The sequence below is a fragment of the Microcebus murinus genome, chromosome 22 (assembly GCF_040939455.1).
Source record: "Microcebus murinus isolate Inina chromosome 22, M.murinus_Inina_mat1.0, whole genome shotgun sequence".
NCBI lineage: Eukaryota > Metazoa > Chordata > Mammalia > Primates > Cheirogaleidae > Microcebus > Microcebus murinus.
This window is the reverse complement of record NC_134125.1, coordinates 8,912,002-8,937,660: the sequence shown is the minus strand read 5'-3', so window position 1 is coordinate 8,937,660 and position 25,659 is coordinate 8,912,002. Positions and strand designations below refer to the sequence as shown.

At 62.1% G+C, this 25,659-nt stretch overlaps 1 protein-coding gene and 1 non-coding gene across 2 annotated transcripts in view; both read right to left on the bottom strand.

Annotated features, from left to right (window-relative positions):
- The window catches only part of DTX1 (deltex E3 ubiquitin ligase 1), a 30,574-nt gene extending 6,483 nt beyond the window's left edge, over positions 1 to 24,091 (bottom strand). Inside the window, exons 1-2 of the mRNA XM_020282978.2 lie at positions 23,081 to 24,091; positions 7,344 to 8,016 (exon numbers count right to left, since the gene is read on the bottom strand). Of these exons, the coding sequence (XP_020138567.2) occupies positions 7,344 to 8,016; positions 23,081 to 23,339 (932 nt within the window). The 5' untranslated portion in view covers positions 23,340 to 24,091. The remainder of the gene's footprint in view (positions 1 to 7,343; positions 8,017 to 23,080) is intronic.
- LOC142863789 (U6 spliceosomal RNA) lies at positions 11,008 to 11,113 on the bottom strand. The gene has a single exon (XR_012914430.1). It is a non-coding gene; the product is annotated as a U6 spliceosomal RNA (small nuclear RNA).
- Positions 24,092 to 25,659: the final 1,568 nt, after the last annotated feature.

The following is a 25,659-nucleotide window of genomic DNA, read 5'->3' as shown; positions in this document are numbered from 1 at the left end:
GTGGCCCAGAGAAACCTCCTCTGCAGCTCCTACTCCCTGGAGGTTCTTTGCCAACATTTATTCTAAGCTGAGCACGCTAAAGGGGCATCCTGTTGGAACAGCCCAAGCAAAGTTTCTCTAAGAAATTTTCCAGAAATGCTCCCCATTCAACTTGAGGCAGAAGTGCCACCGTGAGGTTTCAGGGAACTCAGAGACTTCCTAGAAACTGTCTCAATGAATGTGCCACCTGGACACAGTCACGGGGCGTTCTCAGTGGCAACTGGAAGTGCTCAGATGCTATGGCAAGACAGCAAGGGCAAAGGCTTCACTGTGTCATCTAATTGTCCCAACAAGCCTGGGACATCCCATTCTATAGAGAGGGAAACTGAGGCACAGAGTGAGTGTGCCTTTGTGAGGCACAGAGGGGAAGTGACTTGCCAGTAAGTGTTGCCAGGGCCAGGATTTGAGCCCAGGATACCCAGCTCCAGGGTCTGTGCTGTTAGCAACGCCACATGAAACCAAGCTCTCTCATCATGGCTTAGAGGCTGAGGCGGGAAGCCCCAACGAAGAAAAAAATCTCCCCAGGATTAGCCTGGGAAAGAGGAAGAGCAAAGACGTGTTCCGTACCTGCACTGGCTGGAAGGTCACGTCCACAGGCAGGGATGTCAAGCACATGACACGCATACCACTCCTGCTGATCTCGTACCCATGGCAGGCATCACCAATCAATCACAGCACTCCTTACCACTAAGCCAAGATGCAACTTCAGAATCCTCCTCAATACAGTGCTCCAGGAAGTCACTACCATCGGAGCAGAGATGGCATCTATTTATGAGATGAAATCTGTCATTTACTCTGCAGATGATGGGACTGAAGCCCACCGAGGGGAAATGACTTCACTGAGGTCACCCAGCTGGTTAGTGGTGCAGCTGGCACTGGGGCCTAGAGTTTCCGAGTCCGAGGCCAGAGCTGACCCCACCAGGTTGGTCTGTGGAGCCGCCTGGATCTGAGCCAGGCTTCGGAGCCCTCTGCGTCTAGAGGTGGGCTGAGGCCTTTGAACTAGACCTTGGAGCTGGCTCAGCCCCGGGCAGGCTGGCTGAGGGGGTCCCCATCTGCCTCCCCTGTGGCCATCTCTGTCCATTAGAGAGAGGGGGTCAGGACCCCAGGAAAGCAGGAGGCCACCCTGACACTCCCATTAGGGTGCTGAGTTTCCATCCCTCCACCAAAGTCTGCCCCCCGTCCCTCCCCTCTGGCCCCCAGCAGGCCCAGACTTGTCACATTCTCTGATGATGGCTTCCAGGGCCCCCGGTGGCTTCAGAGACCCCAGGACACCTGCCACTTACCCTGCAGCCCCCTGGGGATGCCCGGGAGACTCATGACCATGTCATTTGGGTCCGAGTGGGTGAGGAAGGGGCAGAAGTGAAACTGTCACGTCATGGGAGAAGGAAGTTAGACAATGCACTGGGACCCTCACACTCTGCTCTTCTCCTTTCCGGAGGTTCCTGCCAGGGCCTGGGCCTTCCCTCCACTTTGTAGCCAAATCCCTGTCCCCCACAGTCCTGGGGAACCCAGCCTGGGGCCAAGTCCCTCCCCTACGCCCTGTGCAGGGACTTAAAGGATCCAGCAAGGCTGGGAAGCCTGGGAGGCCCTGGGCCCACGCACGCTCGCCGTCTGGGGGCCTTGCTCACGTCCCCTTTCCTCACTCCAGCGCCTCTGTCTGCCCGGACAAGCCTCAGGGCTTCCACAGGCCTCAGTTTCCCCTCTATAAAATGAGATCCTCTGCCCCTGTCCCCACCCACTTTCTAGGGACTAAACCGTGCAAATGTCCCCTAGAGAGGCATTTTGAGGTGTGGTTGGCATTTGGGGCTCAGATTTATCGGGGCTCCGGGACACTCTCTTCCACCCTCCTGGTTTCCCCAGCCCAGGTAGGGGAGGCAGGGCAGGGCTGGCTGTTCCCACGCCCCGGGGCAGCCGCGTGCACGGGTGAGTGTGCGGTTTGGCCTCCCAGGGAGCAGGGCAGGAAGTGCTTCAGGTGGGGGCTGGGGGGGGGGAGTCTGGTTTGACCTTGTGGCAGGCAGAGTCTACACACACCAGCAAGGCAGGAAAAGGGGGGAGGGGGCAGGCCAGAGGCCCGGGGGTTGGGGGGGGCTTGACTTTTCAGCGGGGACCTTTCAGTTCAGTTCTTTAACATGTTCAAACCATTTCTCTGTAATACCTAGCAAGTGCGGGTTCTTTTAAATAAGAACGTAAAATCACTGCAAGAAATTAAAAAAAAAAAAAAAAAAGAAAAAGGAAGGAAAACACCAAAGCACATCGACCACAACAAAGCCGCCTCCCCTCTGCCTCCCGCGCCAGCCCGGCTGCGGTCTGTTCCCAGCGTCCAGACGGAGCCCGTTAACGCGCAGTCACCTCAGTCTCACCCCAGCTCACGCCCCGCTGGCTCGAAGCTCACGCAGCGTCAAAGCCCAGGTCCTCACCGAAGTCTGCCAGGCCCTGTGCCAGAGGCCCCCTTTCCCCTCTGACTTCCTCTCCCACCACTCACCGGTGCCAGCCTCCATGCACACCAGGCCTGCTCCTGCCCCAGGGCCTTTGCACGAGCTGTCCCGCCCTGCTGTCTGCACGGCTTGCTTCTTAACCTCCTCCTATCTCCGCTCAGATCTCACCTTCCCAGTGAGGACTTTCTCTGGACCTTTGTATTTAAAATCACATCCCTCGTATCACTTCCTACACCCTTCCCTTCCTTATTTCTCCCCGGTAGCAGTCACTACTTTCTACCATATTCTAGAATTTCCTTATTTTGCTCATTGTTTGTCTCCCACTATAATGTGGGCGCCAAGAGAGCAGGGACGGTCTTTTTAGCTCACGGTGGCGTCTAAACAACAAACAGTGCCGGGCACACAGCACTTCTTCAATAAACAGGGGTTCATGAGTTCAAAAGCAGACGAACACATGCCATCAAGTAAAAAGAAACATCAAACTAGGGAAAAGAGGGTCGTCAGAGGGTTAGCACCCTTAACGCAGGGAGAGCAACGGACAGCCGGAGAGAAGGACGCAGAAATAAACAGGGAATTCGCAAAAGAAGAAACCACTCGTGGTCAGTAAACAGGGAAAGGTTCCCAGGCTCAACTAAAGGACCAAAAGCACGAACACGTGGATGACATCTCTTTAGCGACAATCGGGTTGGCAGTGCTGCACAAGTCTGATAGGGACAGGCGGGGATGAGGGTGGATTTCAGTGGGTGCAGGCTTGAAAGTGTGGGTGCTCTGACATCCGGCCTCGTGCTGGACAGGGGCCTGCGTTGCCAATCCCATTTCACAAGTGCAAGCACTGAAGACCAGAGAGGGAGACGGGCCCAGCTGGGGTCACACGGGAATCGGGGTGGCGTTTCCGGGCCGTGATCTGACACAGCCTGGGCAGGCTCAGGGGTGGCGGCAGCCCGGCACGGCCAACTTGGGTTTTGGAATCAGAGTCCTAGTTTCGTGACCTTGAGCAAGTGTCTTAGCCTTTTGGGGCCTCGCCATCCTAGGGGGGACAGCAGGACCTGCCACCTTGAGTTTCCATGGGAACTGAGAGAGACGATGCCCGTCAGAGCCGCGAAGTGCAGCCCGAGACATAGGGGGCGCTCAGGAAACGGAAAGAGGCCCGCAGGTGTCCTCTGCCCCCACCCACCACGTGGGGCGGAAACTCTGAGCGTGGTTCCTCTGGACACTGACCCCTCGGAGACAGGGCGGATCTCCCCCACCCCCGCCTGTCCCCCAGCCCCGGCTGCCAGCTGGCTCCCCGCCCTGCCACAGGGGCAAGTGGAAAAAAACCCCGGCCAGGCGGACGCTCTGCCGCCCACTGGCTGTGTGACCCCAGGCAAGTCGACCCCCCTCTCTGGGCCTCCTTCCCGGTCCCCATCCCAGGCTGAGGTGAGGGTGGAGGTGAGAAGGATGACGTCAGGGCTCCCTGAAGAGTCCACCCCTCCCTGGCACGCTGATGCCATGGGACGGTTCTGAGTGTGTCCGCAGGCCTGTCGGCCCCGAGTCCGCACGTGCGAGAGGTGGTGGGTTTGGCTCTTTTTGGCAGATGGGGAAACTGAGGCTGGAGAGGTGAAGCCTCAAGTGTGCCCGATCTGGAAGGGACTCTGGGTCCGTGTGAGTCCAGCAGGGGAGAGAGGAGGGGAGGAGAGAAGGAAGCAGGGAGAGAGAGGGAGAGGCTGGCAGGACAGGAGAGAGGGAGCAGGAGACAGAGACAGAGAGATACACAGGGAGAGACACGCAGAGACACCGTTAGGCTGAAGCTCCAACCCTAGGACCTCAGAACGTGCCTGTGTTTGGAGACAAGGTCTTTAATGCGCTGACTGAGTTAAAATGAGGCCGTTAGGGTGGGCCCTAACCCAGCGGGCCTGGTGTCCCCATGAGAAGAGCTGGGACACAGGCGCCAGGGAAGACGGGAAGGCACAGGGAGAAGGGGCACCCGCAAGCCGAGGACAGAGGCCTCCGAAGGCACCAGCGCGGCGACACCCTGACCCGGGGCTGCCGGCACCCAGAGCCGAGAGAGCAGGCTTCTGCTGTTTAAGCCACCCAGTCTGGCACTTTGTCACGGCAGCCCCAGCAAACTGACACAGACCCCAAAACCCAGACGGAGGATGGGGGAAGGGCCAGGGCAGGGTGGCGGGGCCTGGCTGCCTGGCGCCCCCAGGACTGTCCCCTCCTAGGCTGTACCCCAGCCTCGGTTGTCTTGGCAACAAGAAGCTTCAGCCTGGAGGAGCCAGGGTCTACCACCCCCTCCCCCTTTCCGGTCTCCCAGCAACAGGCTGCAGGGCCCTGCCCTCCCCCCAGCCGGGACAGGGACTTGGGCCAGGCTTCCTTGCAGATGGAGGGGTGGGGGCCTTGACACAGGCTTGTCTGGCTGGGGAGGGTCCCCAAAGGGGCTGGGGGCGAGGGAGCCCTGGCTATCTCCCGCTTTCCAGGCCGCTGCCTGGGCTCGGGGAGGGTCAGAAGCCGTTCCCAAGGGGGGGGGGTAGGAGAAATGATGTAGACTGTGGGGGAGGGACACGTGCCTAGGGACAACACCCTCCTAGGTCAGAGAGGGACTTGTTTAATGATTGGATCGGCACCCCCAAGGAGAAATCTTTCTTCTCCCTACAGCCCTCCTGAGCTCAAGCACACTCTATAGCTCCCCATTGCTGGCAGCTCCAAGCCCAGGCTTCCCTGAAGTCGCACAATCTAGCTCTGTACCCCCATTTGGAAGGAAAATCTCAGCCCCCACCATTCCATAAAGGAGCCTTATCGGTTTGTGGTCGCCAGAATCTTCCGGATTCATTCCTCCCTCCATTTCTTTGTACGTGTCCCGCCCTGCCTGGGGTGCCCTTCCCCCCCCAGGGAGCCGGCACTGGTGCTGCGGGGAGTCCCTCCTGCAGCTCTGGGCGATGCTCCCCCCACTGGGAGGCTTCCCTGACCCCCCTCAGGTTTCCCCTCCGTGGGCACCGGGCCTGCCCGGGGCTGGGTTCCCACAGGGGCCACCCCCCTTTGTCCCCACGGCCCTCTCCTCCAGAGTAATGGCCTGAAGGGCAGGGGAAGGGAGGGGTGATGCAGGCAGGTGGTGGCGGCTGCAGTCCTTCCTTGGAAAATTCCAGCTCCCCCGGCCCCCGCGCCAGCCCTCTCCCAGATAACGAAAGTCATCCTGGCGGCCTGGGCGGCACCATTGCCCGGTGCAGACACTGCGTGCCTATCCCCACTGTGGGGAGCTCTGCCCCCATTTGGCAGATGAAGAAACTGAGGCTCCATGAAGGGAGGCACTCGGCCCAGATCTTGCAACTCGGGGGCGTCAGACTCTCAAAGGAACGAGAGGTGAACGGCGCAGTCCGGCTCAGGCCCCAACCCTTCCTTTTCCCAGGCTTTGGGTGCCCCTTAGTCAGAGGGGTGGCCTGGATGTGTCGACCCCAAAGGTCACCTCCAGATCTGACCTTTGGTGACCCCAGGCCATCACTGTCAATGCCCTGGGCCATGCCATGGTGTATACAAACAGAGTTACCTTTCGGTGCCACCCTCCTCCTCCTCCTCTTCCTCCTCCTCTCAGGGACATGCCACACCCCCCTGCCATTCAGTTCCAGGGTGGCGGGTGATAGCCACACTCTGGGTCCCTATCTTGGGGCCTAGGACACCTTAACCAGGATTTCCAAACTTGGTATGACCTGGGTTCCCTTCCTCAATGAATCCCTGCCGGGCAAGCCGACTCATAGAAGCGTTTCCCGAAAGGGCTGCTCTGGTTAGGACGAGCGCAGAGAGGCTGGCTCTTGTCCCCTGCCTTCCAGTCCCCAGCCCTCACCATCCCCGCTCACCCCGGAGGCCCCGGAGCCTAGTTTGAAAACCGTAGCATTAACCCCAAGTCACGGTGATATTTCAGGTGTGGCCAGTAGGGGGAATACTTTGCACAAGCGGCTGACGCCTGCTCAAGCCACCACGTGGGGTGTGCACAGACTGGGATGGCGAAAGACTGAAGTCCTGTAAAATCCCAAGACAGCACGGCACAGACTGTGGAATCCTACAGGTCTGGGCTCCAATTCCTACTCCTCCCCCGGGTGACCTTGAGAAGGTGCCATGCCTCTCCTGGCCGCAGCCTCCCCCCTGTAATACCTGCACAGGAGCCCCCGGGGCGGGGGGACCAATGAGGCCGTGCAGGTGGCGAGTTTAGCAAACAATAAACGGGGAACATGCAACATGCACAGCTGCCCACGTTGTTATGGCACCAGCATTGTGAATCGTGTGGTCTTGGGAAAATGACTCTCTCCCTGCTCCGGTTTCCTCATCTGTCAACTGGGGATAATTGTGGCACTTACCGCACGGCGTCCTTGTGCACCCAAACGCGTGGGGCATGTGACGGTGCTTAGTTAGGGCTCGGCACAAAGTGAATACTAGATGTCCATATTACCTATCCTCAGTATCATTTGTTTTTGAGACAGAGTCTCAGTCTGTTGCCCAGGCTAGAGTGAGTGCCGTGGCGTCAGCCTAGCTCACAGCAACCTCACACTCCTGGGCTCAAGTGATCCTCCTGCCTCAGCCTCCCGAGTAGCTGGGACTCCAGGCATGCGCCACCATGCCCGGCCAATTTTTTTTTCTATATATTTTTAGTTGGCCAATTAATTTCTTTCTATTTTTAGTAGAGACAGGGTCTCGCTCTTGCTCAGGCTGCTCTCAAACTCCTGACCATGAGCGATCCTCCCGCCTCGGCCTCCCAGAGAGCTAGGATTACAGGCGTGAGCCACCGCCCGGGCCCATCGTCATCATAATCCTTTGCCCCTGGCGCCAGTGGGCAGCCACCCCTGGGCTCGGCCTTGCCTGCCGTGGACACGAGGACCCCTCCCCCTCGGCCCGTCTTACCCCGGCGGGATGGAGGCGCGCGCGCTCACGCTGGCGGCGCGCTGGGGTCCCGGCCGGTTGAGGTTGTTCTGCCCCGGGGTGGGCGCGCCGCTGGGGGCGCTCGGGCTCCGCGGGGGCGCCCCGGGGGGCGGCGCGGGCTCCGCAGGGCTGCCGGCGGGCGCGGCCCAGAGCGCGGTGCCCGCGAAGGTGGCGCTGGGGCGCACGGCGAGGGCGCCGGGCTGCGCTCCGGGCGGCGGCTGCGGGGGCGCGGGCGGCGCCTTGCGGCGCTGCGAGGCCAGGATGGCGTTGGAGGCGGCGCGCGTGCCGTTGACCAGCACGCACTGCTGGCACGAGCAGGGCTGGCCCGAGCTGGCGCCCACGGGCCACGACTGCGACTTGGGGATGGCGCCCACGGTGAGCGGGTAGGCCAGGTCCAGGCGGCGGCGCAGGCGGCGGCGGCGGCGCGTCTGGCGGTTCATCTGCGACATGCTGTTGAAGTAGATGAGGTAGCAGAAGCCCAGCGACGAGAGGTCGAGCCACGGGTGCTGCTTCTCGTAGGCGTTCTGGATGGTGATGCAGATGTCCATGTCGTAGGCCGTCCACGCGCCGCCGTCGTTCTCCCACTCCCACACGATGCCCTTGCCCGGCGCCGACGACGGGTCGTAGAAGTTGCGCCGCACGGGCCGCATGGTGCCTGCGGACGGGGAGGGGAGGGGAGGGGAGGGGGGGAGGGGGGAGAGGGGGAGAGGGGGTCAGCACAGCCGCGGGAGGGAGGCGGCATCGCAGGCCCTGGCGGGTGGCCTGGCCGGGCGGGCACAGACACCGGGCGCGCAGAGAGGCGGGTGGCCTGCAGTGCGTCCCCCTTCGTTAGTTCACGCATTCATTCAACGGCTCATTCATCAACCTGCTCATTCATTAGTTTATCAGCCCAAGCACTAGGTCGCTCGCTCACTCAGCAGTTCTTTCATTAGTTCATTCATTTATTCATGCCTCAGTCCGCGCGGCCATGCATTCCTTCCATTCGTTTATCCGAGACTCCTTTCCTCAGTCGGTCCGTCCCGTCTGCAGTCCGTCCATCCCGCTTCGTGTTCAAACCCGCGGGGAATCCAGGTCCTCAGCTCAGTCCTTCATTCCCGCGACCAGCCATTCCTTCACGCACCACCGTCCCGTCTCAAACCACCCTCCCGTCTCAAACCGCGCACCCCACACCCCCCTCCTCCCTGTTCCCCATCAGATAGACTTTATATTTTCCCCATTTCTCTTGGTTTCTGTCTCCCTCTGTTTCATTAACTGCTGGATTCCCAGCACTTGTACTCAGCAGGCCCTGCAGAGATATGTACTGAAGGAACGAATGAATTCATTCATTAGCTCGCACACTGATCCATTTGGGGTTCAGTTACTCCTTGATTCCTTCATTGCCTGTGCTCACCCCTGCAGTGGCTATTCCTACGTCCGCTTGTTTGTTTGCTTTTTTTTCATTCATCTGTTTGTCTATTTGTTCCTTCAACAAACGTTTGCTGCCTGTCCTCTCCTTGGAGGGCCACGTGCTTAGTGTTCACGCAAAATCCACACGATAACTCCACGATTACCCGGGGGGGGGGTGTCACGCACCCCCTTTCCTGAACGAAGGCACTGAGGATTTACTCCCACCCCCTGCTCCATGTTTGCCAAAGATCCAGGTGCTCCCTGAGATCAAGCCTCCATGGGAAACTGGGTTCACCAGAGACAACCTATGGTCCAGACTGCAGGACTTCTCAGAGCCTTTAGCCTGCTCTATGGCTTGGGGCTGATGCAATGAAATCCTTTTGCTCGGTACACCTGCGGAAAGGCTGCACACTCCACGGCTGTTTGACTGCGAACAAGTCCCTTATGCCTCCCCAGGCCTCAGTGGCCCCATCTTGAAAACGGGGTGGTGTTAATCCATGACCCATGCCTCCCCCCATGATCTGTTTCCCACGCAGCAGCCAGAGGGGTCTCGTTCAACACGAGTCAGATCACATCCTTCCTCTGCTGGAAATCCTCGTGGCTCCCGCCCACTTGGTGTAAAAGCCAACATTCCTGACCATGACCTAGAAAGGCCCACATTGTGGGGCCCCGTCTTCCTCGCCTCTGCCCTCGCTCACTCCACACCGGCCCCCCAGGCCTACTTGCCGGGGCACCGTCTAGCCCCAGGGCCTTTGCACTTGCTGTTCCCCCGGCCTGGCACACGGCCTCGCCAGACCCAGGTGGAGGTGCTTTCCTCCGTTGTTTCTTACAGGCGTGTGCTCAAGCGTCACCTCTTTGGAAAGACCGCCCCGCGCCACCCCTCTAACACGGCTGCCCTCCCATTGCTGTCCTCTGAGCTCCCCTAGCACCGCCTCGCGTGATGTGCTAGTCGCCATGCTTTCTTCACGCTCCGTCGCCTCCTGCCAGGCCGCCAGCCACAGTCAGGGATCTCGTCTGCCTTGCTCACTGCTGTGCCCCCATGCCCGGCACAGGGCCCGCACACAGTAGGCGCTCACGGCTTGCAGGGCGCTTCCACTGTTAATTGGCCTCTCTCCGGGGTGCCAGGCCAGGGATCTGCAGGCTGATGGGGGACCCGCCATGGTCCTCCCCGAGGACCCCCCATCTCCCTCGCTCAGGCTGCCTCTCTCCTGCCGTGGGAGAGTCTCCCGGCTGCGACTGTCCCTCACTTGTGTCCCTACTCAGGGCTGACCGGGCTTGTCCTCTGCCCTCTCCTCCGTCAGAATCCCGGGGGCTACAGACCACCCCTGTCCCCTGCCAACTGGACGGACGCTGAGAGCTGGGGAAACTGAGGCACAGAGCTGTTGCTATGAGGGTGGAGGGGGTGGGGAGGTTGCACTGGCGGCCCGGCGCCGGGAAGTAAGGTCCCAGGGCTCCTATGATGCCCCCAGCCAATCATCTGAAAGCTTCCCCTGGGCCTCGGGCCCAGCCTCCTTCTGACGCCTGATCTATCATTTTAATTGAGTGTGTGCATATTGATTCTTCCCTGGGAGTGCTTCCTCCTGGGCAGGCCCGAGAGAGGGGATTCGTTAGAGAGAAAGCTCTGGATCCTCTTCCCACGCGCTCCTGTGTGCTGGTCTTCCCCTCCCAGGGCCTCAGTTTCCCCCTGTGCAAGATAAGCGGCCGTGATGGATGATCCTGAAGCATCAGCACGGGCCTCCCTGTGCTCCCTGCGGGCTGTGGCCCGCTGGGTGGGAAGGGACAGATGGGAATCTGCCTGCACCGCGGGCCCTGAGCTGGCCGGGGACGGTCGGGGTAGGGGTGCAGAGCGAAGAGCTTAAAGCGACTCGGAAGTGTCTCGGGCCTTATGCAAATCCTGGCTCCCTACATAGCCTCAGTGCACTGATCTGTGAAATGGAGGTATTACTACCTACCCCAAAGAATTTGGGGGACAAAATGAGATGACACGTGGCAAAGGTGCTTAGTAGAGCCCTTGGCACACAGTAAGTGCCTGATGAATGTCAGCTACCATGGCTATTATTACATATATTACCCACATTCACCTTCTCCCAGCCTTTGTTCACTTGGCGAACTCCTATTCATCCAACAAAGCCCTTCGCACGCTCACCTCTCCCAGCAAGGACTTCTCTGTTCTGTTGCTACAGGTGGCATACACAGCTTTTCACTGCCTGTCTGTCCTTGCACTGTCATTAAATCATTTGTTTTTGTTCTTTTTTTTCCCTTAAATATGGAACGCTTCACGACTTTGCGTGTCATCCTTGCGCAGGGGCCACGCCAATCTGCTCTGTACCGTTCCAATTTTAGCCACAGCAAGCACCGTTTTGTTCTTAGCCACTCTCGTTGGTGGGTGACTTTTGGGAGGACAGGGTCAGGGTCAGGCCCACGACTCTGTTTCGAGGGCGCCAGGCACCAAGCCTGGCACACGAGGGGCGTCTGCCACCGAACTGGGCAACCAACCGGGCACAGGCAGGGGCTCGGGGCGGTGGGAAAGGGGAGGGCGTGGAGGCTGGAGCGGGGGCAGCCCGGGGGTGGGTGGCAAAGCCTCCCGGGGTCCCAGGGGGGGACTCTCAGGGGCAGAGGGTTTCCAAAGTCGGGTCGGCCAGCTCCGCCGCAAAGGGCTCTGGGAGCTGGTCGCCCGGCCAGCCCCGGCCTCCCTCTCTCCAGGGCTCTGTTTACCCGGTATCGATTTTCCTGCCTGTTTACTGGTAGTTATTAAAGGCTGTGTCCCTGGAGTCCTTTTGAAACGAGATTGGAACCCGGAGAGCTGGAGTAATTAGGGCAGCTGCCGTCCTCCCCGCTGGGCCCCGCACCCCGCGGCGCGGCCCTGCCCGCCTGCCCGTCCTCGTCCCTCTGTCCCCCTCGCGGGCCGCTGGCCGAGCACCAGGCTGGGGGCGGGGCGCAGCTGGGTCCCTGACGACCGGCTTGGACGTGGATCTTGAGATCCCCAAGGCAGTGGCCCTGGAAACGGCCCGTCTCCTCCACAGTGGCCTTGGCCTAGATTTTCAGCCAGAACAATGGGTCCAAGAAGGGGCGGGAGGTTGTGCAGCCTGGGAGACCGGCAGGGCCTCCGGCTGGTGGCCTCTCTCGGCCTGTGGGGCCCCCGGCTGTGCTGGCTGCAGGGTCTGCGTCCCCATGGCACTGGGGACCCGTGTCCAGCACGAGTGCCCCTGCTTGGCCTGTGTCTCTGTGCTTGGGCTTCTTAAACATTTGGCTGGAAAACTCCGATCTGCCCCCAGCCGCACTGAGGGGACAGGGGGTTTGGTCACTGTCAGCCGGGCGGCTGCAGGAGCCGGGACCCGAGACCGCGTGGGGGCGGCCATGGCCACAGCAGCCAGGGACCGCTCCGTGGCTGGGGCAGAGACAGGGGCAGAGAGAGGGACAGAGAGACACAGAGAGACACTGGCACAAAGAGACTGTCGGAGACAGGCCAAGAGCAAAGTGGGCCACAGTGCAGTGGGTACAAGGACAGCTGTGGCTGAAGAGACAGAACAAGTTTGAGAGATCCAGGGAGTGTTTCTAGTTCACAGATGGGGAAACTGAGGCCTGGAGAGGTGAACTCTTGGGAGGGTGAGAGCAGAGGGTGGGGAATGATGCTCATGGAGAAAAGGAACACCCAGGTTGGACTGATTCTAAAGGGTTCAACTTAGCCAACTGGATACTCCCAGGGACGGGGAGCTCACTACCTCAGCTTTGCCCTCTGTTGTTTAGCCGTGTGCGGTTTCTGCCCTGAGGGCATGGTCCTGATCGGACCCCCAACTCCTCACCTTGAGGTGGGCTGTGTGGGTGTCTCAGCACAGCCCCCCCCCCTCCAAGAAGTAGCTGACTCCATGGAGCGGGGAAGGCCCTGAGCCCTCCTGCCTGCCCCTCGGCCTCCGAACAGTTCCTCCCTGGGCTGGGCCAGCCTCGACAGGCCCCACAGGGAAGCCCTCCCTTTGGGGGTGGCTTCCTAGAGGGAAGTGATCTCACGTGGGGGCACCCGGACCCTGCCGGGAAGGGCCGTGGGAGGCGGCTGTGGACATCCTGTCAGGTGCGGGCAAGGCCCGGGACGGGGGCTGGGCAGTGAGTGGGGCGCGGCTGAGCACCCGCTGACGGCCCAGTGACAGCTCCTGCCGGCTCCGCCACCAGCCCCGCAGCGCCAACAGCGGGCCCTTCCCACGGACGCGCTGAGCCCCACAGCCTCCCTGGAGGCGGGGAGGGGTGTCGGCACCCGTCTGGGAGGTGAGGAAACAGGCTCGGGGCGGTGGGGACGTGCCCAGGGCGATCCGCAAGGAAGTGGCCCAGGCCCCCGGCCTTGCTCGCTGTTGCCTTGGCCGTTCCCATCTAGTCCCGAAAGCCCAAGCGCTGGAGGGGGAAACTGAGGCACAAGGGGTTACACCAGGAGCAAGCGACACGGCTGAGGCTCCACCCAGACTGCCGCGGGACCTTCTGAACAGCCGCTTCTCCTTTCGCTCCCTTGCCGACCGTCTAGGTGGCCGGGCCGCTCCGTCCTCCCCACGGCAGCAGCAAGGACGACAATGACGACAGCACCGACAAGCAGAGCGACTCCGCTTCACCGAGGGCGCCGTGCCAGCTGCCCTGCGGAGGGCTTTCGCCTCCCCGCCCAGGCCCCGCGGCCGCCCTAGGCCTGTGCGCCGTAACTGGCCCCACTTGGCAGATGGGGAGACTGAGGCCCCTGGAGAAGACGTGGGAGTCCGGCTGCAGGCACCGGCCGGGCTGGGACTCGAACCGCAGCCCGGGGTTCAGCCGCCTGCTGGCTCCCGCCCCACGCGTGATCGATGGCCCCGCGGCGTTCTGTTCCCTCCCCTCTCCTCCGGGACTCGTCAAGCTGAGCTGCGGCCCGTTAGTGGTTTCCGCAGGCCTGGAGCCAGGCTGGTGGCAGAGGGTGTGCGGAGACGGTCCCCGCCCTGCCTGGGGCCGAGGGGCTGCGTCCGCTCAGGTGGCCCCGCCTCGGAGGCTGCTGGCCGCGCTGGCGGGCTGTGCACAGCCCGTGGCCGTGGGGCGGCTTCCCGGTCTCCCGGGTCCCACACACTCGGATTCGGATCCGGCTGCGGAGAGCAGGAAATGGAGGGGAGGGGACAGAAGGGTCCCCCACCACCTAGATCTGCTCCTTCCTGGTCTGTGAAATGGGCATAATCGTAATAAAAACAGTAAGCGCTCGCGGAGGGCCGGGCACTGTTCTGGGGACTTCATTGAAGCCAACTCTTAATCCACAAGACACGCTGTGGGGTAGGTTTCTATGACAATAGTGACATTAATATTGATGATGCTAGCCATCACCATCATTGCCTTATACAAACGCTGAGTGAGGCACAGAGAGGGGACGTGACCTGCCCAAAGTCACACAGCTACCAAGCTACTAAGCCAGGACTGAACCCAGCCAGGACTGGAACCCCGCCCACTCCCACTGCCACCACTCTGCCCAAGCCACCATCCACCACGGCCCGTCCGGGCTGCTGCAGGAGCTGCCCCGCTCTCTGTCCCAGCTTCCACCCTTTAGAGTATTCTCCCATGGCAGCCGGAAGAAGACCTTTCACAAACTCAGGTGTGACCGTGTCACTCCTCTGCTCAACACCCATCCATAGCTCCCCAGTGCCCTTAGGAATCAGCCTAAGCTCCTTAGCTCAGCCTCTGAAGCCCGTCACAAGCTGTCCGCACGGCCTCGCACTCAACCGCACCACGATTCCAGCCATCCTCTGAACACGCCTTGTGCGGCTGTGCTTCTGTGTGTTTGCACATGCTGTTCCTCCTGTTTAGCATGCCCTTCCAGCCACCCAGCCCACTGCCCTTCTTGGTGAGCCCCTTCTCAATCTTCCTGGAATCTTCTGGGCCACGCTAGGGGATAACTACTTCCTCCTTGGGGCCCCCAAAATACTGCACCTGCAGTACCCCCATTAAAGCACGCAGCCCCCCGGGTGCTGAGGCGTCCGTCTTCCCTCCAAGCCTGGGCTGGTTTGCAGCCCCCTAGCATCCCTCTGTGGCCAGGGGAATGGCGGGGTGTGGGCACGTGGAAAATGCTAGATGCATCAGTGAATGAATGGAGAACCAGACACACAGGAATGAACCTAACCGCGCGCCCCGCACGATGGGGCCGGGACCGCAGGCTGGGGTGCGTGCGGCTCACACGCTAGCTACATCTTCAAAGTGACCGACATTTAAACACCAGGGCAGACCCGCACACGTCTGGATTTCAAAATCCCAAAAAAATACCCGAGGACGTGGCCACGGGGACTGGCCTCCTTGGTAGCAGTTAGCAGGAGCTGAGTTATGCTCGCCCCATTCGTGCTTTCGGGTATTTATTGAGCACCTACTGCATACTAGGCACCGGAGAACAAGACGTGTGAAAATCTCTACCTTCTCGGGCGCCGCGCCCGCCTCCACTGGTTGCCCAGGCCCCGTAAGCGTCTGAGCTCGCAGCGTCCGCGTAGACGGGGAAACTGACCCACAGAGAGAGAAACTGGGCGAGGTCAGCTGGCAAATTGGAGGCGGGTCTCGAACCCAGGCCCCTGACTGCCATCTCCCCGGCTCCAGGCGACTAACGCCTTGGCATCAGTGAACCTTCATTCCTGGAGCGGAGGAAGCTGGGGTGCTCACCCGGCCGGGAGGGCTCCAAGACGGGGACATTTCAGGTAAACCCTGCGCTCCCCTGAGGCTCTGCCCGCAGTTGGAGGGGAAGGACAAGGGCCCAGCCTGTCATCAGGACAAGAGGCGGCTTTGCCGCGGCTGCTGCCAGGACTGTCCTGGCCACCTCCTTTGATTGCCTCGCCCTTTGTTCTGCATCTCAGGGTGTTCGGCTCCGGGGCCGGTGCCAGACTCGCTCCTGCACCCCGTCACCGGCTGCCACCGCTGTCTGGGCGGGTGGAGGCAGCAGCCTGGAGTAGCTCCAGAGGGACGACGGGAGGTGCCCGAGAGGGACAGGCGCCTGGCCAGGGTGGCGGAGCAAGGACACAGCATGCGGGCCCCGGGGGCGAGACCCGGCCCCCAGCCTGGCAGCTCCTGGGGCCCCAAGGGCAAGGACAGCCCCACATCCGGGACTTCCTCGGTGCCCGGCCTCCCGTACCAGAAGCGTCTGTGTCAACCGGGAGGCTGGGAGTTGGGGACCCCATTGTCACCGCCTGAATGGTGCCTGGAGGCCCTGTGGCCAGGCCCACCCCACCCCAACCTCCCGGCACCCCCAGTCCTGGCCTCCCCCTCCCCCTCTCATCACGTCCCCTGTCACGTCCCCATGGGGACCCTTGTCCCCATCGCTCCTTAGCACCCTCCCACCCGTCACAGCCCTGCGGCCTCGCTGTCTCCAGGTGCCACAGTGCGCTTGGGAAGGTGACACTGGGGATGGGAGAAAGCAGGAGAAGACAGGGAGGGGGTTGGGAGGGTGTCAGGAGGACAAGGAAATGAGGCTGCGTCCCAGAACCCCCACCCCACCCCCCAGGGCGGGCAGGGCACGGCGGCACTGTCCAAGGTCCTGGGGCAGCCGGGACGGGAGCCTGGGAGGGGCCCACTCTTCCCAGCTGGGGCAGGGGGCTCTCACGCCCCCAGCCTCAGCTTTACTGCCTGTAAAATGGGGTGGCGCCCGCCGGCTGGGGGAAGGGAGCCCAGACAGTAGGAAGCGCCCAGGTCAGCCCCCGCCCCACCCGCCCGGCTCTGGCCTCCGAGGCCCGTGATGGATGAGGCTGGTGCTGCCCCGTGGCTCCCCAGGGCCCGGCGCTAAAGGCGGCAGCTGGCAGCCCCGCCTGCCAGGCCCCGCGCGCCCCAAGAGGCCTCTGCTAGCTCCTCCCTCCGTGCCAGCCTGAGCTCTCAGCAGGGCCTTGCCGCAAGCGTCCCTCCAGGTCCTTCTATTTACCCAAGCCACACACTCTCGCTCGACGCCTCCCCCAAGAAGTCCTCCTCTCAGAGGCCCCAGGCACACACCACCCGCGCCGCATGGCCGAAAGCACCCTGCCCCCCTCCGGCGGGGCGTCAAAATCCTTCCCTACTCGCGCGTGAGATCCAAGGAGTATTCTCTGTGCTCTACCGCATTATCTCACTTCATCCTCATGGCAGGCCTCTCATCCCCGTTTGACGGGAGGAAAGGGAAGCTCAGAGAGGTCAAGGAACTGGCCCACAGTCACACAGCCAGCCAGGGGCCAAGCTGGGATTCGGGTCCGTATCTGTTGGCCCGAGCCAGAGGGTTCACCTGCCAGTCCCACGATTCCCCGCCGCCTTTAGCGCCACCAGACTCTGAAATTGATGTGAAATTGACGGATTAGGCTCCGGATTAATCTCGTCTTTCTCACCCGGCCCCCAAGGCCCAGCCCGGGCTCTGACCCCGGGCAGGCGCCGGTGGCCGTCCAGTCCACGGCTGCAGTGGGGGCGTCCACACGCTCCTGGAGCTAGGCGAGCAGCCAGAGGCCACAGGCAGGTGTGCGTGGCGGACACGCGGGCAGTGTGGCGGGCGGTCGCGGGAGACCCTCACGGTGGGTTGGCTGGACCTGCCGCCACCACGAGACGGACCCCTCCCCAACCCCGCACGCAGCCCTCTCGTCCCTGGCATCAGGCCCGGCCCCCGGGGCCTCCCCGACTGGCTGGGAGAGGGTCCCAAGGGGCCCCGCGAGCAGGGCGACGGGCCCCCTGGGCCTCCGGGGCGGCACGCGCTGTCCCTGTCGGGTTCACACCCTGGCAACGAGCCCCAGCAGAGAGAGAGGGGGGGAGGCACTTTCAGCCCTGGCAACGGCTGTCACCTTGCTCGTGGGAGGCCTAGGTTCTAGGTGGGAGTGATGGGCGGTGTGACCTTGGGCAAGTCACTCACCCTCACTGGGCTTCCGTGTCCCCGTCCGGAGCCTGACTTCTAGAGGTGCTTTCCCTGAATTCTGGAGGCTGCTCCTCCCCTCTGGGGGGCCCTGCTCGGTCTCCAACAGCCCAAGTGTCCTCGGACAGGGCCTTCCCCTAAGGGAGGGGACCAGGACTGAGTGAAGCCACAGCCCTCCAGGGAAAGGCGTAGGCCTGGGAAGTCCTGAAACCAGCCGCCACCTGTCACCGCAGCCTGAGAGCCCGGGAGCGCCAGACACAGCCGTGCCTGCAGCTTTGGGATGGTCCCCAGTCTGGCCTCTCTCAGCCTCAGCTGTCCCATCTGCAGAATGGGCAGAAGGCCACCAAAAGTCTCTCCAGCAGCAGATGGAGAGGGACATGGAGACACCAGTCAGACAGGGGCCCCTTGCCTGCTCCCGGCCACACGAGGCCAGCGAGCAATCTGGGCACTGCCAGGGAAGTGCCTGAGTCACACCTCTGTCCAGCTGTGGGGACCAGGTGGAAAACCCAGGGTCTGGGTGTGGCCCTCGGAGGCCACTGCCCTAAAGGCAGGGGATGCCCATGACCCCTAAGAAGGTGTGTCCCCCTCATCGGGGGCAGAAAGCCATTCCCAAACCTTTCCCCACTGCTGGTCACAGCCAACCGCCTCGTCCCAAGACCCCGATGGCTCCTGGTTCCATCTGGGCAGAACTGTCAGCCCGGTTTCCTCCTCCTGGTTTGTCCGGGGAAGGGACGGCTGGAGACAGAGGAAGACGAAGAAGGCTCTGGGGGCCACTGAGCACACGGCCCCCCAGGAAGAACACTCTGCCGAGCGAGCCCCTGTCCCTGCCTCCGGCCCTGCGTCGCAGCCCTGCGCCGGGGACCGCACTGTGGGCGATCTCATGATCTAACGACACCACCGCCCAGGGGCCCGGCGTTTGGGCCCCACGTGGGGGCTCCCGTGTCCAGTGGGGACAGGGGGCTTCGGACCCAGAGGGCTTCAAAGGCAGCCTCGCCCCCCAAGGCGAGCAGAGAAAACAGCCCGGCAGGGGAGAGGTGAGAGTGCAGCGGCTGAACAAACAGCGGCCCCGCGGGGCCAGGGCCTGGCCCCTCCCCGGTGGCTCAGCGTGACACCTGGGCTTTCTGCCACCATAGACAGGGTGCGTGTGGCTCAGGGGCGTCCCAGCCGGCTGGTGCTGTGCGTGTGCACGCACACGTAACTGTAGCATGCACACGCCGTGAGGTGTACACAAACCACGCGGGGTGGCCCGTGGCACCAGCACCGTCCTACGCCCTGGCAGATTGAGAACACGTGAGGACAGGGGTCAGGGAACCGCAGCCCACGGGCCCAAGTCACCCGCCACCTGCTTTTGTGTAGCTCAGGGACTAGGAACGATTTTGACATTTTTTTTTTTTTTTTTTTTTTTTTTTTTTTTGAGACAGAGTCTCGCTTTCTTGCCCAGGCTAGAGTGAGTGCCGTGGTGTCAGCCTCGCTCACAGCAACCTCAGACTTCTGGGCTCAAGCAATCCTCCTGCCTCAGCCTCCCAAGTAGCTGGGACTACAGGCACGAGCCACCATGCCCGGCTGATTTTATATTATATATATTAGTTGGCCAATTAATTTCTTTCTATTTTTATGGTAGAGACGGGGTCTCGCTCAGGCTGGTTTTGAACTCCTGACCTTGAGCAATCCGCCCGCCTCGGCCTCCCAGAGTGCTAGGATTACAGGCGTGAGCCACCGCGCCCGGCCTTGACATTTTTTAAATGGTTGAAAGAAAGAAGATTTCATGACCCGTGAAAATGATATGAAATTCAAATGTCTGTGTCCAGAAATTGAACTATTAATAGTTGGATTAGAACACAGCCACACTCATTCATTTACATATTGTCTGGGGCGGCTCACACACAACAATGGCAGAGTTGAGTGGTTACAACAGAGACCGCAGGTCCCACAAAGCTTAGAATAGTTATTATCTGACTGGGCCAGAAGAAGCCCGCCACTCCTGTGCTAGGGTACCAGCAAAGCCAGGGCAACTTCTCCCCCAAATGAAAGTTTGGCTTCAATGAAAATATCAAGAAGTTTACAATTACCAAATCTAGGGGGAGGATTGTGTTCATTTGAGCACAAACACACAAGTTTTGGGTTTTACAGTTTTATGTTGGTTTGTGTGCATATGTGGGTCACAGAATCTTTCCAAGATTTAGGATCTCACACCTGTCTCTCTCCCATCCACACTGGTGAGCACATGCTATGTGCATAGTGGGTGATTAGTTCACATTTGTGGGGTAAAATTGGCTCAATTCTCTCTTTTTTTTTTTTTTTTTTTGAGACAGAGTCTCACTTTATCGCTCAGGCTAGAGTGAGTGCCGTGGCGTCAGCCTAGCTCACAGCAACCTCAAACTCCTGGGCTCAAGCAATCCTGCTGCCTCAGCCTCCCGAGTAGCTGGGACTACAGGCATGCGCCGCCATGCTCGGCTAATTTGTTCTATATATATTAGTAGGCCAATTTCTTTTTTTCTATTTACAGTAGAGACGGGGTCTCGCTCTTGCTCAGGCTGGTTTCGAACTCCTGATCTCGAGCAATCCTCCTGCCTCGGCCTCCCAGAGTGCCAGGATTACAGGCGTGAGCCACCGCGCCCGCCTTCAGTTCTCTTTATTAATCCAAAATCCTGCTATAGAGATGCCATGCTCTCGCCCACTTCATAGATGTGGAAACTGAGACCTGGAGCAGTGAGGACACCTGCCTGGCGCTCAGGTCTGCTCCTGCTGGTCTTGGCTTTCCCCAGACCATCACCAATGAGGACGAGATGTGCTTTCTTGACATTGTTTTACTCCTGGGTAAGGTCAGGGTGCAAACTCTAGCACGTCTGGCGGGGAGCCATCTTGCCCCTCCCCCCAGCGGGTTTCCGGGCATCCGAGGGCCCCTGCCAGCCCCTAAGAGGTTTCTAGGCCTTCCTCCCCCATTGGCGCGGAGTGGTCTTGGCAGGCTCCCGGGAGCCTGTAGAAGGAGAAGCGGTTTTTCTCCCTTTTCCGGGGCAAACGGGGCAGGTGCGGCGCGAGCAGCCCAGGGGAGGGGTGTGGGGAAGTGACTGCAGCTGTGCTTCTGGGGACCCAGTGAGGCCGAAAGAGCAAAGCGCTATAGAGGGTAAAGGGCCTGCTGAAAGGGGGGTGGAGGGAGTTCGGGGGTCTGGGGAACTCAGAAACCCAAGTGGGGGTGCCGGGAACAGAAAAGGGGCCCCCAGAGGGGAGGAGGATCAGAGGCAAAGTTGCCAACTTGGTGGCCTCGGAGGGTCTGTCCCTGCTCTTAAGGACCACCCAGCCCCCCACCAAGCGTCCTGGAAAATGTCCACACCCGGCATTAGCTCTGAAGCCACAGCGAGGAGAAAGCCCCCCGTTTCTGCTCTCAGGCCCCTGCCCGCCACCCCTGGGCTGAAACGGGGCAGGCTTCCCCAACACTTCACACTTTCCATCAGGGTCTCGGGGCCCCTCTGGGAGGACAGGCACGAGGCACAGGAGACGACTTCCCTTGTTCTCAGGCTCAAAGCCAAAGTCCTTCTCACAGCTGTCCGGGCCCGAACGCCTGGTCCTGGCCCAGTCTTAGCTTGCTCCGCCTTTAGAGTGAACGCAATGGACTTGAAATCACGCTGCGCCTGCCCACCCCAGGGCCTTTGCACGGGCTGTTCCTTCTGCCTGGGACACTGGCCCCTCAACTCCATTAGCCCTGGTCAAACGTCACTTCCTCAGGCCAGCCCGCCCCGAGTTCCAGGCTCTCAGGCCTGCAACGATGCTCTGTGCGACTCTGTGTGTTCTCGCTCCCGGACACACCCGGCCCTTCAGCGCAGACCTGTCCCAAGGACCCTACCCACTCCTTGCTGTGTTCTCGTGCTTAGCGCGGAATCTGACACACAGCAGATCAGACAGGCGAGGGACGGACCGCACGAGCGACTGGCACCGCTGGCGAAGTGGGCAATGCCCAGAGTCGTGGAAACCAGGTGTACCAAAACGTGACATCCATAGCCACTTGTTACGAACCCGCCTGTGTTTCAAGACTTGGTGAGCGCCGGGTAGGTACCAAGCAACATTCTAGAACGGGACAGCCCGCAGCACTCCCTGCGACGATGCCATTGGAGCCACGCTGTCCTGCAAGGCAGCACGAGACACGCGTGTGGCTACTGAGCACTTGAAGTGTGGCTAGTGCCACCGAGGAACTGGACTTTAAATTTTACTTAATTTTCATTGATGTAAGTTTAAATAGTCACATGCAGTTGGTGGCTGCGCTACCGGACCACACGGCTCTAGGGAGGAGGGAGGCACCCTCCTGTCCCCGGGGCTGTTACGTGCAGTTCTGTCGCCCAGAGAGTGGCGGGAACGCCCCCAGACTCCACCGGCTGGTCCTCGGGGGTCAAACGTGGCCGGATTCTTTGGCGGCATCCACGAGGCAGGACCTGGTCACTCCCCGACGCCCACCAATCTTGTCCCCGGGCCCCCCGGGCAGTGACTCGGGGGGGGGGTGGCTCACAGTCAGGGCGGGGCCCCAGAACACGGGAGAGTCGGCCTGCGAGCGGGACCTCGCCACGTCATCACCGTCATCGCTTGCCACGTGGCCACCGACACAGGCATCGACAGCACCATCGCGCACCGATACAATCGCCACACCGCCGAACGGCGCCGCCCGCGCCATGTGGCCACCAAGACTGCCACCAACACCGTTCTCTCCATCCTCACCAGCCCGTCCACGACTCCCACTATCGCCACCAAACAGCCATCGGCATCGTCACCGTCAACAAGCTCCACAGTCAATGCCACCACCAGCACCACCGCCGACACCGGCACGCCACCGTCAGCCTCTCCGCTGTCACGGTGACGCCACCACCAGCACAATCACCAACCTGTTTCCTCCATCCCCCCCTCCCCCACCGCCAACACCCTCCACCCCCCCAATGACGGCCACCACCGTGACTTTGCCCCTCCCCCCACCACTCAGAGCCAGTTAAGAGCTTTGGCTCTGGCATCCAGCTGCCTCAACTCAAGTCCCAGCTCTGAGTTCAAATCATTCGGCTCCCATGAGACTCAGTTTCTTTATCTGTAAAATGGAACCAATAATAACAACACAATAATAAGACTTACCGCCTGTGATTGTCGGGGAAAAAAAAATCAAACGAGGAAGTGCATGCAAAACCCTCATTCTGCAATAATTGAGTGCTGGTACTCTTCCAGGTTGTGTGCTCAGTGAGCACAATTTCATTTAATCCTCACGCAGCGGTAAGAGAGCGTGATCTACCCATTTTGCAGACCGGGAAACTGAGGCTCAGAGAGATGATTCAACTTGCCCAAGGTCCCGCAGTTAATATTAAGAGGCTGCACTGGAATCCAGGTCTTGAACCGGACCAGGCGGGACTGCCCTTTTTTTCTGGGGGGTGTGGGGGTGCGGAAGGGAGGCCGGACCGGCAGGTGTGGGAGTTCAGCATCCGGCCCTGAAAGGCCGTGGCCGCGGGGCCTGGTGGGCGGGAAGGGGCGGGCGGGAGCCTCTCACCTGTGTCCTGGCGGAACTGGTGCATGGACTGCAGGTCGATGATGTAGGGCACCAGCTGCGCGTCCACCTGGCCCAGGACCACGGAGCCGCGGGCGTCCTCCTTGAGCACGCTCTCAATGTGGTGGCACACGGTGGCCGTGTAGGGCCGCCAGCGGCTGTGCTCGCTCAGCCACTCCCACACCACCACGCGGGCCACGTTCTGCGGCGGGAAGCCCAGGCCGTTCCCGGGCACCATCCCGCCCGGGCCTGGCCGCGACATGGCCGCCGGCGCCTCGGGGGCCAGGTCCCCGCCGTGGAGGGCCCAGCTGCTCCTGGGCCCGGCTCAGGCAGCGACTTCCTCTCTCCCGGAGGGCAGCAAGGACTGCCTGGCCTCCTTTCTGCCTTCGGGGCCTCTCTGAGGCCTAGAGGCCTCAGGGAAAGGGAAGTGGGGTGGGGACCCAAGCTCCCAGGACCCCTTCCCCAGACGGCAGTCTCAGATAGAAAGGGGCAGCCCGGGGAGCCAAGTGTCTTTCTCAGGACCGAGCAAACAGGGCTCGGAATTCCTCGGCCGGCTCGGGTAAGGAGGGAGGCAGCTGCCCCTGCTCGAGGTCCAGCCTCGTCCCTGCCGGTCTCCCGTCCTTCTTCCTGGCCACGCAGAGCCTGTCACCCGAGGCCCGGGCCCAGCCTGCTGCTCCTGCAGGCTCGGCCAGCCCTCTGCGTGCGCCCCAGTGGCGTCCCAGCCCCTGCGCCTGGCTCCAGTGGCGCTGCTCGCCTGGCCTCGGCCCCGGCCCCGGGCCCCCGCCGCAGTTCCTGCTGAAGGGGGCGTCCTTGTCCCCTCGGTCCCTCTCCGCGTGTCCTGGAAGGCCCCGGGTGGCCGCAGAACGCACGGGGGAGGGGTGCGGCGCGGACCCCGGCCGGCGCGCCTGGGATGCGGCTCCGGAGCTGGGCGGGCAGACGAGGGGACGAGGGGGGCGGGGGCCCGTGGGCACGCCCCACCCCACTCGTGCTCGCGACCTGCCGGGAGACAAGAGGGGGAGAGGGCCCTTTAAGAGGCGAGCGCGGCACCCCCTCCCCCCTTCCTGGGAGAGCGTCGCTGAGAACAATGGGGAGCTGATGGGGGCAGCAAGGGGCGTCGGGGGTCGCCCCGCCCGCGTCCCCCCCGGGGCAGGCCGGGAGGGAGGGCTGGGCTGGGGGCGCGGTTTTCGAGACCCCCAGGGGCTCCCCCCTCAGCGCCCCAGCGCTCCCCTCCCCGGCCCGCGCCCTGCCCCGGGGATGCGGGGTGCGGGGGGTGCGGGGATGCGGGCGCTGCGGGCGCGGCCCAGGCCCCTGGGGGTCGCGCCACCGAGGGGCGAAGCCAGGAGCTCGCTCGTCACCGCCTCCCGCCCTGGGGTGACAGCCCCCTTCCCCGGCCCAGCCCTGCGGCCCGGGCGCCCGCGGGAGCCGGGGGTGGGGTCCCTCGCACCCCGCGCTCACCGCCTCCCTCCGCTCGCTCGCTGCGCTCCGCGCCGCCGCCCGCGGCCCCAGTGGGGGGAGCCGACCCGCCTCCGCGCCCTCTCGCCGCGGCCGCCACGCCACGCCGGCTTTGCGCGCGGACACACCACCGCCGACGGCGACGCGGCAGCCGGCGACGGACGCCGGGATCCCGCGGGTGGGGGCGGCCGCGGCGCTCGCGGGGGAGGGGCGGGCGGGCGGGGGAGGAGGAAGGGGAGGAGACACCGCGGCCAGCGCCGGCGCGCCACGCGAGTCCCGCGCCGCCCGCCGGGGCCCCAGGCGGCCTCCCCGGCCTCAGCAGGGTGTGAGGCGCGGAGTGGGGTGTTTGGGGGTCACCTGCTTGCATCTGTGTCATCTCTGCGTACCAGTCGCCCAGTCCAGGGCCTACACACAATTGGTGCTCAATAAGTGCTCGAGTGACTGAGATCCAGGGACTGTCTAGACAAAGATGTTAAAGCGTTCCGGGCCAGCCTCCGCTGTCCTCTCGCCACTTACTCGCGCCGGCGGGAACGGGCCGCTCAGGGTCAGACAGAGCCGTGGGACCCAGTGCACAGATGAGAAGACTGAGGCCCAGAGAGAGTAAGAAACAGGCCCAGCAGCACGAAGCCCAGGGCAGGCCAGACACCAGTCCAGGTCTGACTCTCCTGCCAGTGCTGAGTTAGCCGGCCCGGAGCCCGCTTCCCCCAGAGTAGGTACCCACCTGCTCCAGGTGACAGGGATGGGGACAGCATCCTGCCTCCTGGGCAGGAGAGGGGACCTGGGCCAGGAGGCAGAGATCTTGCTGGAAGGGGAGGGCAGGCCCTCTGCCCTCTCATTCACAGCCACCTGCAAACAATAGGTGCTTAATAAATGCTGGGCGAGCATTGGCTGGTGGCCGCAGCAGTTTAAGCGTTAAGGAGATGGTCGGTCCCTCCCTCCGCTGACCAGCTGGCCGCAGCCCAGGACACATATGAGCTGGGAGAGGGCTGGCGCACACGGGGCTCGCTGGTGTTTGGACTGGGGAAGGCGCAGGGTGGGTCCGGGAACCCCCGGGTGGAAGTGGGGGGTCAGCGCCTGTTTGGAGCCTGCCCAGCGAGGCCCACGCTGCTCTGCGGAGGGCAGATGGCGAT